A 14,648-nucleotide genomic window follows, 5' to 3' on the forward strand; every position below is an offset into this window, starting at 1 on the left:
TTAACATGAGCAAATAATCACAGTTTTCTAAAAATAAACTTCTTCTCTAAAATATTTAAATTTTTTACATATTTGAGCATAATTTATAATTGGTTTCTATTTTATATGGTGTTTTAAACTTATGTAAATTTTGCATATAAGTTTACCATAAGCTTAAATGCACAATCTGCACTGCACATACACCTATAAATGAATTTTATTTAACTAATTTACATGTACAATATGGAGTATCAAGCTGATTTATTTATTTAGACTGAAATGGCATCAAAACGACGAAACTCCTCGGACGACGATAGCTTTGGCGGGAAGAAGCGAAAAACCAGAATCGTCTTCCTCGGTTCTGATTCGTCCGATTCCGACAACGAGAGCCAATCAAATCCTACCTCTCAACAGCAGAGGACCAACCTGTCTTCTCAGGTTGAACTTGATATGTTTTATGGGTCAAGTTCAGCACAAAACATAGCTTGAGTATTCTTGGCCTTTATTAGAAAAAATGTTTATAAAAGTAATACCATATTATAATAACAAGTAGAACAAAATATAGTTTAATAAGCTTTCTTTTAAAAATTGCATAATGTTTATATCAAAATCTATTGTGCGCCAAGCAGAACAAGATATAATTTGATTTGATTTTTTTTCTCACTGAGTTGCTTTTTACAGCTATAAAACGTTTTGAAAATCCGAAACAATTAAGAATCTGTTTAACATTACATCTGTCCCTACAATATTAAAAATAATATTATTAATAAGTAGCAGTAAATAAATAAAATAATAAATATTACACCTGTCTCTGCAATATTAAAGTAGTTAATGAATAACAGAAAATAAATAGCAATAATGTTACTTCTCTGATCGCAGACGTCCTCCCAATTGAGCAACCAGAGCGCGTCCCTGCTGCCGAGTTTCAATGCCGGGGAAACACCTAACAAAAAGAACCATTTTGACAGCGACACCGAGGAAGAAGATGAAGGTGCTGTGAAGAAAAATCCCCCCAAACAGAACAATAACGGCCACTCCCACAACTACCCCAAAAAGAAAGTTGGTTTTGCTATATATTGATAACATTTTTAGATAAAAACCAAATTAGTTGATGTAAAAGACAGTCGTAACATAAAAAAATTTTGATTAATTGAAAAAAATTAACAAACACCAATGCTTGTTACAACTGTCGCCCAACAAGAAAGTATATAGATATAAATATTTATTAAGGAAAATATAAATGTTGCACAAAGCGCAAATTGTGTACAAAATAAACATAAAGTATCAGAAATAATTTCACAATGACAACTGTGACTTATATAAGGATCAAAAAACTTAAAATATAATAAGTTTAATAATACACACTTGTGTAATACTATAAATAGAAAGAGTTCTATGATGACAATTACGATGCATTCGGGGATTATAATAAATACATATATGTATATATCAATATTTATTTATATAATTAAAACCTGATGTTCAAAGATTTATTTTCGGAATAATAGATACAACGAAAATAAATGTTGTATATAAATAGTTATAAATAAATATAAAATCATACATTTTTATTTATTAGAAAGAGTTCCATGACGACAACGCAGACGACAACTACGACGCGTTCGGTGATTCTTCTTCAGACGACGAAGCGGTCAATGAGCGACAGATGCTGATGCGTTTGAATCCTGTCAAGAAGGAGAAAATACTACAGTTCTTTCAAACCGCCACCTACGATGAGCTCTGCCATCTGCAGAAGTGTTCCGCTAAGAAGGTGAGTGTTTGAAATTGTATAAATTTAATTATCTTATATCAACTCTATATATATTATGTACCATTAATGCCACTGATAAGTATATAATGTAAGTAAGTGTACGATGCTACATAGATGCACTCAAATCTGTATATCTCCACTTTTTCAACAGCATATTTGCAAGTCGTAATTTTTTCAATAAACATATTTAAATCAATTAGCTTTTAAAGTAATAGTTATTAAAAATTATTCGCACAAAAGCTTGTTATTTATTTTGTTTTTTTGCGTGTAGAAACTGAATACATCAAACAGGCACAAGCAATAATGGACTGCAGGCCATTCTCAAAAAAACAATATTTTTTAAATATGTATATTTGCGTCATTTTATTTTATTTACAATCGTTTATATATTTTTATTCCCACAGGCACAAGCGATAACTGACTGCAGACCGTTCACATCGTACACTGACCTCATCAAGAAACTTGACAACAACGCCACAAAACTCAACTTGTTCCTAGTGAATTCTTGTCAGATACTTTTGAAAGAAAGGAAGGTTCTCATTGATCTGATGCAAAAGTGCTCGAAAACATCGAGTGATATCAGGTAGATTAAAAATCATGAATCTAATAATATTAAGGCCATAGGGGGGGGGGGGGTAGGCCATGTTTTTTACAAGTTGATCTTATTTTATAGAGATTTTACTAAGCTTCAAGTTGCTTTTTACCGTTTTTAAAAATTTGAATTAGTTTTTGAGATATGACCGGCCAAAGTCGGGCCGCATAACAGGTTCCTTATGGGGAAGGAAAAACTAAAACGGCGAAAAAAGACTAATGCATTCAAAATCTATCTTCTCCTTCATTTTTTAAGCAATCTTCTTCAAACTTTCACAGTCTATTCTTTATACAATAACAAAAAAACGTTATTTGTGACTTCAAAAAATTTTAAGTAAAAATACTTTTTTTTTGAAAAAATAAAAAAATTTTTGATAAAAAATCACTTTTTTTTTTTTAATTTTTGTCATAAAATTTTTATTTTTAAAATTATTAGAATTCACAAATAACGTTTTTTTCTCATAATGTAAGGAACATTTCCTGAAAATTTGAAAAAGATTGCTTGAAAAATGAAGGAGAAGATAGATTTTAAAGCCCGTTTTTAAAAACTCGAGAAAAACGGCTTTAAAGTTACTCTTTATATACCCTTTATAAAGACAACCCTTTATATAACCGGTCATAAAAAAAAAGTTACTTAATATTTTTAAAATCTAAAAAAAGCATCTGAAAGATTATGAAATTTACTATAATATAAGTCTATATGTTATTTTTGGTCAAAAAATGGCTTCTACCCCCCCTATGGCCTTAAATATATGTGGTAAGTTGTAAATGAATAAATATTTAGTAATAAATATACTAATAATATTAATAGTATATAGATAGAACAATAATAAAAATACTAAGTGCTCAAAAACATCGAGTGATATCAGGTAGGAGGTTTTGAATGAATCTCGATTGGTTTTAATTTTAGTTATTATTATTCTGTAAATGTTTAGAAATTAGTTGATGTCAGGTAACAGCTTTTGTATGTTTCTCAATCGATTTTCTTTTTTTTAATATTTTAAATTTTATTTCAAAAACTTTTATGATATCAGGTCTTTGTTTTGTCTCAATATAAAATATTTTTTTGTTCTCAGTTTTAATAGTGTTTTTATCAGGGTTGCCACTTTACCTGGAAACCTTGAAAAACCTGGAATTTGACAATTTAGGCTAAAATAACATGGAAAAACGTTGAAAAACCTAGAAATTTGATCAAAAAACCTGGAAAAACCTGGAATTTTTAATAACTTTAACATTTTCAGTTGTAAAATTTTTGTTTGACACAAAAAATCTATCATAAAATTAATTTTTTTTTGATCATCAAATTTTTTTTTTATTAAAAAACACATTTAAAGTACCTTTACTGTATCTTTTCAATGCTTTTATTTTATTTAACACAGTTTCATTAATAGAAATTAACTTAAAACTAAAAATAGACCCAAAAGTGTGTACTTTTAAAAACCTGGAAGAAATTTGGAAAACCTGAAAAAAATTTGAAAAATGAGTGGCAACCCTGTTTTATATTTTTATTAGACTGGGTCAATACAGTTTTAATTTAATTAGTAATCTGATTTGAAAATATTATATTATTTCAGGTCTGAGTTTGAAGATGGCGGTAAAATGAAAAAGATTGTAGAGAAGCAACCTTACGTTTTAAACAAAAAGTTTAAACTGAAACCTTATCAGATGGTAAGTTGTTGTGTATATTGACATTTATTATTATATTGATCCTGTGACTATTTTAAAAATATTGATATTTTAAAATAAATTTTTTTAGGACGGCTTTAAGTTTTAATTTAAAATTTCAAGTTTACACATTTGTTTTATACACTTGCCAGGTTAGCTTGTACTATAACAACCTAAATCCCTCACTTATAAGTTTTGAAGTTTAAGTGTTTAACCCTTATGTTTTAATTTTTTTTTATATAATGCGCTCATACAACAAATATGTTTTTTACCATCATCTTTTTAGTTTTAAATGTTATATATGATAAATGTTAATAAGCTAATTTTTTAGTTTGTATATAGGTCGGACTGAACTGGTTGGCACTGCTTCACAGGCAGAAAGTGAGCGGAGTTCTGGCTGATGAAATGGGATTGGGTAAAACTATTCAGGTTTATAAAATTATTATTTTTCATAGAATAATTTGAATAAAAATAATAACGTGATAATTAATTATTTGAAATAAAATAAAACTATTCAATGATTATTATAAATAACAGAATAATCATCGAATAGTTCTATTTTATTTCAAATAATTAACATTCATAATCATTTGTCATAATCATATGTCATTTATAATAAAATAAAACAGTTTAGGTGATTTTTTTTATAAAGAAACTACTAAGCTGACCGTTCATAATTTTTATTTAATAAGTAATTAAATTCTTTTTTGTCAAGTTAAAGTTAATTCGTATTAAGATGATTTCTCTCAACTTATATTACAGTAACCTCTCGCTTATTTACGCACATTGTGTCCACAGAAAAAGTGCGTAAAAATACGAGAGATTGTAAAGAAACGAGAGGTACCAAATATACTTACTATAATGGCTGTTTTTTGATATTACTTCTAGTTAAAAGCAGACTGGGGACTTTCTTACTTTATCAATTTGTCACTTTATTTATAAATATGAAAACAAAACATGAAACTATACACATGTTAAAAAAAGTATTTAAATTTATACAAAATAATAATACCTGTAGAAAGCTTTTACTAGTTTTAATAATAAGTATATTTTATCCTTATTTTTACTTATATCTGACTTATTGAATACTTGATATTTATATTCTATTTTACTTTGGAAATTCAAATTATAATTAAGCATTTGTTCACAGTTAAAAAATGGTGTCGTTTCTATATTAAGATTTGTTTCTTTAGCCTTTTACAAAAATATGCATTTGGTGCTGTAATGGATTTCTTTTGAACAAGAATATTTTGATCAAAAATATACAAAATATAAGAAAAATGTTTAATAAAAATTGTTTATGTTACTACAACTTTTTTGATTTGACCTTTGCCCTTATAAGAATAAACTTGTCTTGCATTGTATTAAATATATTTTAATGGATTTTTGAGTAGGAACGAAATTTCATGCCATAAGAATTTGAGTAATTTAAGGTATAAAATGCGTAACTAAACGAGAGTGCTTAACGTTACGAGTGCGTAAAGATGCGAGATGTTACTGTACTATATTTTTAATCATATTATTTTGACCAGACAATATCATTCTTCGCTCATTTATACGAGAAAGACATTACATGTTTGTTATAATATTTGTAGTTTATTTCTTTTAATATTTATTTATTTTTATTCAGACCATCTCATTCCTGGCTCATTTATACGAGAAAGGCATCACCGACGGACCCCACCTGATAGTTGTACCTTCGAGCACATTGGATAATTGGCAGCGCGAGTTTGAAACGTGGTGCGAAGAACTCGATGTCATGGTTTATAAGGGGAGTCAAGCGGAGAGAAAGTTTATGAGGCACAGGTAGGATTAATTATATTTTTTAGTTATGTTTTTATTTATTGTAATATAGTTTTTAAATTGTTTAATTGTTTTGATCATTTATTTAATTATTTAAATATACTTTACACTGTTGTATAAACTTATACATCAGTTTATACAACAGTAAAAAAAAATTATAAAAATTTATACAAGTTTTATATACTTATAAAACCATGCATAGAAACGAAAAATAAATTGTAAGTTGTTTTATTGATTTAGTGTAATTTTATGTTATTAATGTCGTTTCAGATACTACGAAGGAAAGATAGAGGCCAACATAATACTTTCTAGCTACAACACAGTCACCTCAAAGCCTGAAGACAGAAGTTTCTTCAAAAAAGTGAAAAGTTACTACGCCGTATTCGATGAAGGCCACATGCTGAAAAATTTAAATTCACAGAGGTTTGTATAATCTCAAAAGTTGAAATAAATAATGTCATATTTGATTAGATATAAGTATAGTAAAGGGACCACAGGGGGTCATGAGGCCATAATTTGACAAACTTATACTTGATATTCTGGGGTTGATGATGAAGACCAAAAAAAATGTTTCAAGCGTATTTTTTAATTGCTTTAAAGGGGGCCTTATGAAAAAAAGTTCGTGAAACCCTGATCTAGAATAGCTATGATATTTATAAAATACTATAATAATTATAATACCCACAGATACCAATACACAAGTAAAAAAATAGTAATAATATTTTATTTTCTTCCCACAGGTATCAACACCTGATGAGAATTAACGCTAAATACCGACTCCTTCTCACGGGGACTCCCCTACAGAACAACTTGCTGGAACTCATGTCACTTTTAAATTTTGTGATGCCCTCCATGTTCGACCAATCCACTTCTACTTTAGTAAAGATGTTCGCGTCCAAGAGCGATAGTTAGTGTACTAAGTACTTTATTAAATGTTATATAATTAAACTAGTTTGTTATATTATCTACATTTTACACCATATATTTATTATTATGCATGCGTATATTAGCAATATGTTCGATCAATCGACACCCGCGTTGTTGAAGATGTTTGCCTCTAAGCGTGACAGTTAGTTCAAAATATTTAATAAATAAATAATAAGTTATGGTATGTTCGTAATATTAGTTTATTAACGTCTACCTTGGTTAAGATGTTTGCATCGGAGAGTAATTTGTTTCATATAGATAAAAAAGATAGTTATTAATTTTTACAGTACAGTAGACTACCGTTTAAGTACGCACTTTTTTTGGTACGCACCCCGCCTTAAGTACGCACTTATCCAGAAAGACAAAAAAATCTAAATCTTTTATATATTTTTCATAAATTTTTTATATATTTATATCAAATTTTTTTAACTCTGCCGTTATATGTACAATTTATTTATCAAAATAAATGATGTTATATTAGAAATTCTAAGAAATTCCAGTTTTTAAGACAAAGTTAAAAACACCTGCAAATACAACACAGTTAAGTCATAATTTAATTTAAATGTACACATATTTGTGTTTTTAAAATGTTTGGTAAACACACTGTAGTTTGGTACTTTCACTCTAATAAAACAAAATATGTGGCTAGTTGTAAGAAAGAAAACAAACAACTAAATTTCATATTATACTATGTCATCAAAAAGTACGCACTACCCGTGCTAAGTACGCACTTTTTGGTCGGGTTCAATTTGCGTACTTAAGCGGTAGTCTACTGTATACCCTAATCAGATTTTTTAAAAGTTCACAACACGGATCAACTGTAAGTCTATATTTTTTGTAATTCTTACAGGCGAGAGTGACTTCAGTAAGAGGAGAATCCAGCATGCCAGGAGTATAATGGAACCTTTTGTGCTGAGAAGACTCAAGTCCGTTGTTTTGAGAGAAATTCCGAACAAAAACTCCATTGTTGAGGTGAGAATTAATAAAATAATATTTTACAAAAGTTTTACTAACATATTTCTAATATAAAGTTCTAAATATAAAAAATAGTATATGTGTAAATATAGTATCAACAATTGTACCTCTTTTTTGTAGTCATTGTAATAAAAGTAGAATATAAAACTAATAATTTTACGACCAATCTAAATAACTACTAGCTGGTCTTACAATTTGTACAAAACATGAGACATTTATACTCATATTATGAACTATTTGAATTTATTTTTTAGAAAATATGTTGGTTTAAAATTACATAAACGTAACAGCATAAACTTCATTACTTTTTAATTTTTTTTCTTCATTATTTTCTTCTTTAGCTCTCAAAACTATACATTTACAGTTAATCCAACTGACAAAAAAGCAGCAGGCTTTGTACACCGAAGTAAAGAACTTGTTCAAAAGTAAGAATGACGGTGTGAAGTTGCCCGATTCAGAACTTAAAAACTGCTACATGGAACTAAGGAAGGTTTGATAATTAATATTATTACAAATAAAACGATGGCTTTTATTACATAAAACAGTTTAAAAGAATGATTGTTATTAAAAGTATAAAAAATAATAATAAATTTTACAGAAGTTTATGCTGGAAATTTTGTTTAAATCATGGAAATTATTTGTTAATTTAAGTATGGTTCAATGACAATCCTGATATTCTAGCATTTCTATGCTTGTATGACTGCAATTCAATATATTTTTTATTCTTGTAATAAATTTCTACAAATTTGTTGTAAGATGTTTTATTAACTAATTTTTATTTGATAGGTTGCAAACCACCCTTTACTGAGAAGAAATTCGTTCAGCAATGATAAACTGTGGCAAATGGCCGGACTGTTGAAAAAATCATCAGGTATGTTTATCATTTATTTTTGTGTTGGTAGGATTGATGAATAAGTTTTGTTGTTTCTATGAATTAGCTAAATTTTACAAAGTTTTTTTAAATTGGTCAATTTTATTTATATTTACATAGTAGCATAAATCTGTGTGAAGAATTGTCTCTCTATTGTACTATATTATATCTGTTTTCATCTTACAAGTGCGTTAAGCATTGTTTTTTTTAAATAAATTTGTGAATCAATAAATTTGTGATGTTTCATTACATAAAATCAAAAGCTTAAATATTTCAAAAAATTTTGATGTATAAAGTATTATTTATACAGAGTTTCAATTATCCGAAGTGCGTCTGATGTACGAGGACATGGAAGTTATGAATGATTTTGAGCTGCACAGGTTAGAAAATTTATTATAAAACTAAAAAATCAGTATATATGATATGGCTATTCAAAATATAAATTTAAGCGTTTGTTAACAAAAGATCCTAGCGAAACGAGTTCACTGGAATTATAGTAATAACAATTTAAACAGTATCCTTTTTTTATTACATTGACATATGTTCCGTGACACACTTCAACTAAGCTATGTACTTCCTTCAAATTCATAGCTCATTTCAAGTGTGTTAACCCGTTTAACACACAGAAACATGTGTTAGTGTAATAAAAGAAGGATTCTGTATAATATAAATTTGATATGTTTTTGTGTATAAATAACATAAGTAAATAAATTGAACATAATATTTACACAAGTTAATAAATATTATATCAAATACATATTTATAATTTGTTAGGAAAATGTGATTTACAAATTCCAGTAAATACGTTTCATAAAGACATTTTTTTGTCTTTATGAAACGTATGTACTGGAAATTTTAAAATCACATTTTCCAAATCAATTTTAAAAGCCCTGGAAAAGGGGTTAGTAGAAAATGATTTAGTTTAAACAATCACCTTATTTTCTATATATGTTTCATAACACATGTTCTGACTCATATTAAGATGTAACAAACAACAAGGTTAAATAAATAATATTTAAACAGGTTTTGTTTGAACCACCCGTGCGTCAATCATTACAAACTGAAAGATGAAGACATTTTGAACAGCGGAAAGTTTGAGAGGTAAAGCAAAAATATGTTTTTTGTTAAAATAATTGTGTGATTATAACTTTTGTTAGCATATTATGATAAACAACAAAAACTCTGAAGCTAAAAAAACTTGAATTGCTGTATTAGTACAATAGAGCAATTTTCTAAACATAAAGTGTTTAAAGAGTGTATGTGTTTAAAGTGATTTAATAAGTTTAGTTTTATGTTTTACAAGGTTTAATGCAACAAAAAAAATTATTAAATTTTTTAAATTCAACACATCATTCTCAAGTTTTTTAAACTTGTACTGCTGTATTAGTAGTTATGGAAGTCCTCATAAAGTTTATGTTTGTAAAGTATTTAAAGGATGTATAATATGGTCAAAATAGATTAAGCAAAAAATACTATGTTTGAAAGGGCTTGGGTAGTTAATGCAAGAAACCAACAAAAAAAAAAAAAACTCAACAAATTTTACTCAATAGATTGGACGAACTGATACCGCAGTATGTTGGCAAAGGCAAGAAAATAGTTTTGTTCAGTCAATTTACACTGATGTTGGATATTATTGAACTTTATTTGAATATAAGGTTAGATTGATTTTTACAAACAATTGACTTTATTTGATTTTCATGAAAATTTTATTAGGAAGTAAAGTATGGCTAATGGTAAATGTGTGTATATAAACATTGTAGTTTAAAGAAGATTATTTTCTTTTGTAGCCTTACCTCGTAATACATAATAAAGGTTGTATGTGTATAGCAACACAGTAAACATTCTAAACACTTATAGAAAAGTACAATAATAATTTACAGTTGTGTATGTGTACACTATTTACACAAAATTTATATATTGCTTGTTCTTTGAGTTATACCTTTAGCATAAAAGTAAGTTTTAGAAATTTAAAAAAATATTCACTTGAAATTTTCTAAAAGGCTTATTAAAAAAAAAAGAATTATTTCTATTATAGCTACTCCTAATTGTTTGAAAAATTGGCCAGAAAATAATCAATAGATAAAAAAAAAACAATTGAAAATAAATTCAGTTATTTTCTCTGAAATACGCAAAATAAATGCAATTTAAAAAAAAGAACACGTTGTAAATATTTTGAATTATTAATAATTCGCTAAAAATAATTGTCATAAATTTTAATTTTTTTGAAACTAAACAGTTTTATTTAAACTTTTTACTCAAAAATTAAAAGTAAAAGTAACTTAATCCTGCTTAAGGTAATACTTAAAATTAAGTGAGTTTATATTTGAATATCAAATTAAGATAGAGTTTTAAGAAAATTAGCAATTCTATAAATTCAATTACTTAAGATTTTTAAGCTGTATGTTATTTAGATATAAATACCAAGGTCTTGTTTACGTTTAAGATATGTGTAATGCCACACTTAATACATAGTAACAAAATATAGTTGTTTGTTTAGTTGTATTTTCAAATATTAATTTTAAGTCTTAGTATTTCATTAGCACAATAAAGCATAAACTATTTCAATAATAATAAACTTATTGCAAAATAATTACTAGAATTTTCTTATCTTTGTCTAGACTTGAGTTTTGAAAAGTATGACGTTATGTTTTTTATTGTGTAAATATTAGTTTAACATCAAAACTGTTTTGTAATAAAAATAATGAGGTATTGTTGTTCATGTTGTTTATTACTTGAACTCATTACATAATGATTAAATATAGTAATTATTAGTTTTTGTTTTAATGAAATGCTAGTAATATTTAATATAAATTATTTTTATAAATGTACAAATAAGTACAAAGTGTAAGGTAAAAAATGTTTATTCTTTTAATTTCATGTTATAGAAATATATGTCATATAAAAAACATTATATACCTATGCTCTCATGTATAAAATTTTTAATTATTAAATAAAGGCAAAACTTGAATAGACTGTTATTGTACAGCACAAAAATGAAACATAATTTGCTAAAATAAAAATTAAACGACTTCACCAAAGCTTAAATAATGTAACCAGGATACTTACAATTATTACTATTTGAAACTTTAATTAAAATATTTTTTGTACAAAGTTCAATTTTAAATTACTAAATGTTACCACAAACTCTTATTCATTTTTTTTGATCGTGATTTAACATACTGCACAAAGCACACAGAATAAAGTAGAAAAAAAGTTTTTATATAATAATGATATTAAAAACTTTTCAATGCAAGTGCTACTTGTTTATAATACTAATATTTTTTACTTTATATTCCAACAACGTCATGCTATAATGTTTATTTTACAAGTTGTTTATACATTTCAGTATTTAATAATTTTACTATACTGAAAATTTGTATGTTACACGGTTACACTCATCTTGACTAAAATAACTTATGTTGATTAAATAAAAAAAACTATTTTAGTCTATAAAAGTTTCAATGTATAAGACTATTTTTATTTATGTTATTTTTTAGCTTAAATTATTTTATTTCAACTTAATAATTATTAAACTTTGTTTTACAAATTTTTCTGTGCAATTTTATTGAAAATATAGTATGTAACCAGTTAGTTTTTTACTTGAAAAACAAACAAATTGAAATTAACGCTCAGTCAAAAATCGACTTAAGCTTCTGTTAAATCTTATAAGCTAATAAAATCCCCGTTACAGAAAATTCAGTTTCTTGAGATTGGACGGGCAAACACCTGTTGAGGAAAGACTCTCATTGATAGATCAGTTCACAAACAATGCAGACATTAGTCTGTTCATACTGTCGACTAAAGCTGGCGGGCTGGGTATCAATTTGACCTGTGCTTCCACTGTGATACTTCATGACATTGACTTCAATCCGTACAATGACAAACAAGCCGAAGACAGGTTTGAATTGTGGATATAAAAGTAAAATTTTTATTTTGATTAAGTTTAGTTTTTTGATTATTTATTTCTTAGCTACTTGTAAAATTGTTGCAATCACATTCAACACTGTAATTAATTTATTTGAATAAAAGTCTCACTTAACTTTAAACGTAGTCGATTAAGAAAGGTTTTAGTCTTTTTTTAATGTTTTTAAAGTAAGCAATGACAAACAAGTTAAAGTCAGATTAGAATTTCATTTTTTATTTGTGTTATACTTTAAAGGTCATAGGCAAAACATTACTAAATAAGAGATTTCATAGAAATTTTTGTCGTGGAAAATAAAGCTAATTTTATGTGAGTCTGGTGTTTGGCTATTTTTACAAAGTTTATTTTTTTGTCTTAAGAAATAGAAAAGGTTTTGTTTATGATCAAAAATGAAATTAATATAAAAAAGTATGAATTAAGTAATTTAACTTATGATAAAGTTGTTTTTAAATTAATTTCAAAAACTTAGAATAGAAACAGTATCAACTGATATTTTAAAAGAAGGGCACAATCGGAACAATACACACAGTCAGAGCTTTTTGTGTAGTGGTTATTCGTTTATATAACAAAACATATAAAATACCCAATTAAGGCACATTGCATGTAACAAGTACATAAACAACCATGGTTAAGGTTTTAATTTGTATACTAGGAGGATATTGTTTATTTCAATAAAAACATCATGAAACTATTTTAACAATCAACAACAACAACCGAAAAACTTGCAGTCTGTATACAATCAGATGCTACCGTATGTAGTAGTCAAAATAAATTTAATAATATAAATCCTTAACACAGATGCCACCGTATGGGCCAAGAGGAGACAGTAGATGTCATAAGGATGCTCGGTAAGAATACGATTGAAGAAAAAATGCACAGGTGGGTGTTTGAATTTTATTATAAAACATTTAACCTCTTTTTAATGCACTTTCCATCATTTAACAAGAACGCTCGCGCTTTAAACAACTGTGCTTTCATAATTTATTATTACACAAATGAACCAGTTGCTATTGATTGATATGTTATTACAGATCATATGTATATATTTTAACTTATTTAAATACAATTGATTAAATTGGTGCGCGTTGGATAAGTTGTGTTATGGATAATGAACGATAATAAATGTTTTATCCAAATAAATAATAAATAAATTTTGAATACACACAGGTGCGCACTTGACAAATTACAGTTGGAGCAAGACATGACAACTAAGACTGATGAAGAGGAAGTAGGTATATTAGAACTCATCAAGAGTAACGTGCTTAGTAATGGGGAGGAATAAAATGTTTTGTGGGATTTTTGGGATTTTTGTCAAATGAACAAATGTTTGTGACAAGTTGTTGAAGACGTTAGGGCTGATTTACATTTGTTGGAATAAAGTTAACGCCGTTTTTTTCTAACTTTCATTTCAAGTCACCTGTAAAAAGATTATGAAATTTTTTTGAGTTTTAGTAAGTTGACGAGCGTCTATTTTCAGAAGTATCTATCAGTACTTTGACCTTAGTTTATTTATTAACCGGTTTTTTGGTAAATTATGAACTAAATTTTGAACTAAATAAAGTTTGAACCATTAAACTGACTTACTTTCTTTGATCAGGCATCAACTGTTAGAGATTATTTAGTTTTTATTTATATTTTTCTTTAAAAAAATACCTTTTTGACAATAATTATTTCTGTGAAAACTTCATACTTTTAGAATTCTAAGCCTGAAATGTTGTTTTGTATCTTTTACATAAAAGTGCTTACCTGCTAGTATTTTAGTTAAATTTGAATAGGACATTTGAAAAAGCAAGGCATATAAAAAGGAAAAAGTTTTCTTTTATTTCTCATACCCTGACGTTTTTTTTAAGTTTAGTAGGAAAATTGTAGTATTTATTTTGCACTTGTTTTTTTCAAAAACAGATAAAGTTTTATTTTACGAAACGCTTGAAAAGTTTGATATTTTGAAGCATAACCATGTTATATAAATTCGATAAATATTGCTTTTATAATTTATTTTTTATATTTTGATATATTTATGACTGCTTACTGTAATAAAAATTTCGTTAGTTTCAACTAGTTGTGTTGTAATATAAATATGATCTAAGTTACAATAGAGCATATGTGAGCTAATGTAATAATAACTTTGACTAAAAAATAACACA

The 14,648-nt window shown here is 26.8% G+C and overlaps 1 protein-coding gene across 1 annotated transcript; it reads left to right on the plus strand.

Moving 5' to 3' along the window:
* The first annotated feature begins 278 nt into the window (after window positions 1-278).
* LOC145849915 (SWI/SNF-related matrix-associated actin-dependent regulator of chromatin subfamily A containing DEAD/H box 1-like) lies at window positions 279-14,380 on the plus strand. The gene is made up of 18 exons (XM_082955020.1): window positions 279-417; window positions 859-1,038; window positions 1,559-1,750; window positions 2,155-2,333; window positions 3,916-4,009; window positions 4,349-4,435; window positions 5,637-5,812; window positions 6,080-6,232; window positions 6,550-6,716; window positions 7,587-7,708; window positions 8,076-8,201; window positions 8,498-8,582; window positions 8,893-8,962; window positions 9,606-9,683; window positions 10,133-10,237; window positions 12,274-12,480; window positions 13,303-13,383; window positions 13,672-14,380. Exons 3-18 carry the CDS (start codon window positions 1,646-1,648, stop codon window positions 13,784-13,786), a joined length of 1,950 nt encoding a protein of 649 aa, XP_082811146.1. The 5' UTR covers window positions 279-417; window positions 859-1,038; window positions 1,559-1,645; the 3' UTR covers window positions 13,787-14,380.
* Window positions 14,381-14,648: the final 268 nt, after the last annotated feature.

Source organism: Thalia democratica, chromosome 2 (assembly GCF_965202585.1).
Source record: "Thalia democratica chromosome 2, ktThaDemo2.hap1.1, whole genome shotgun sequence".
Lineage (NCBI taxonomy): Eukaryota > Metazoa > Chordata > Thaliacea > Salpida > Salpidae > Thalia > Thalia democratica.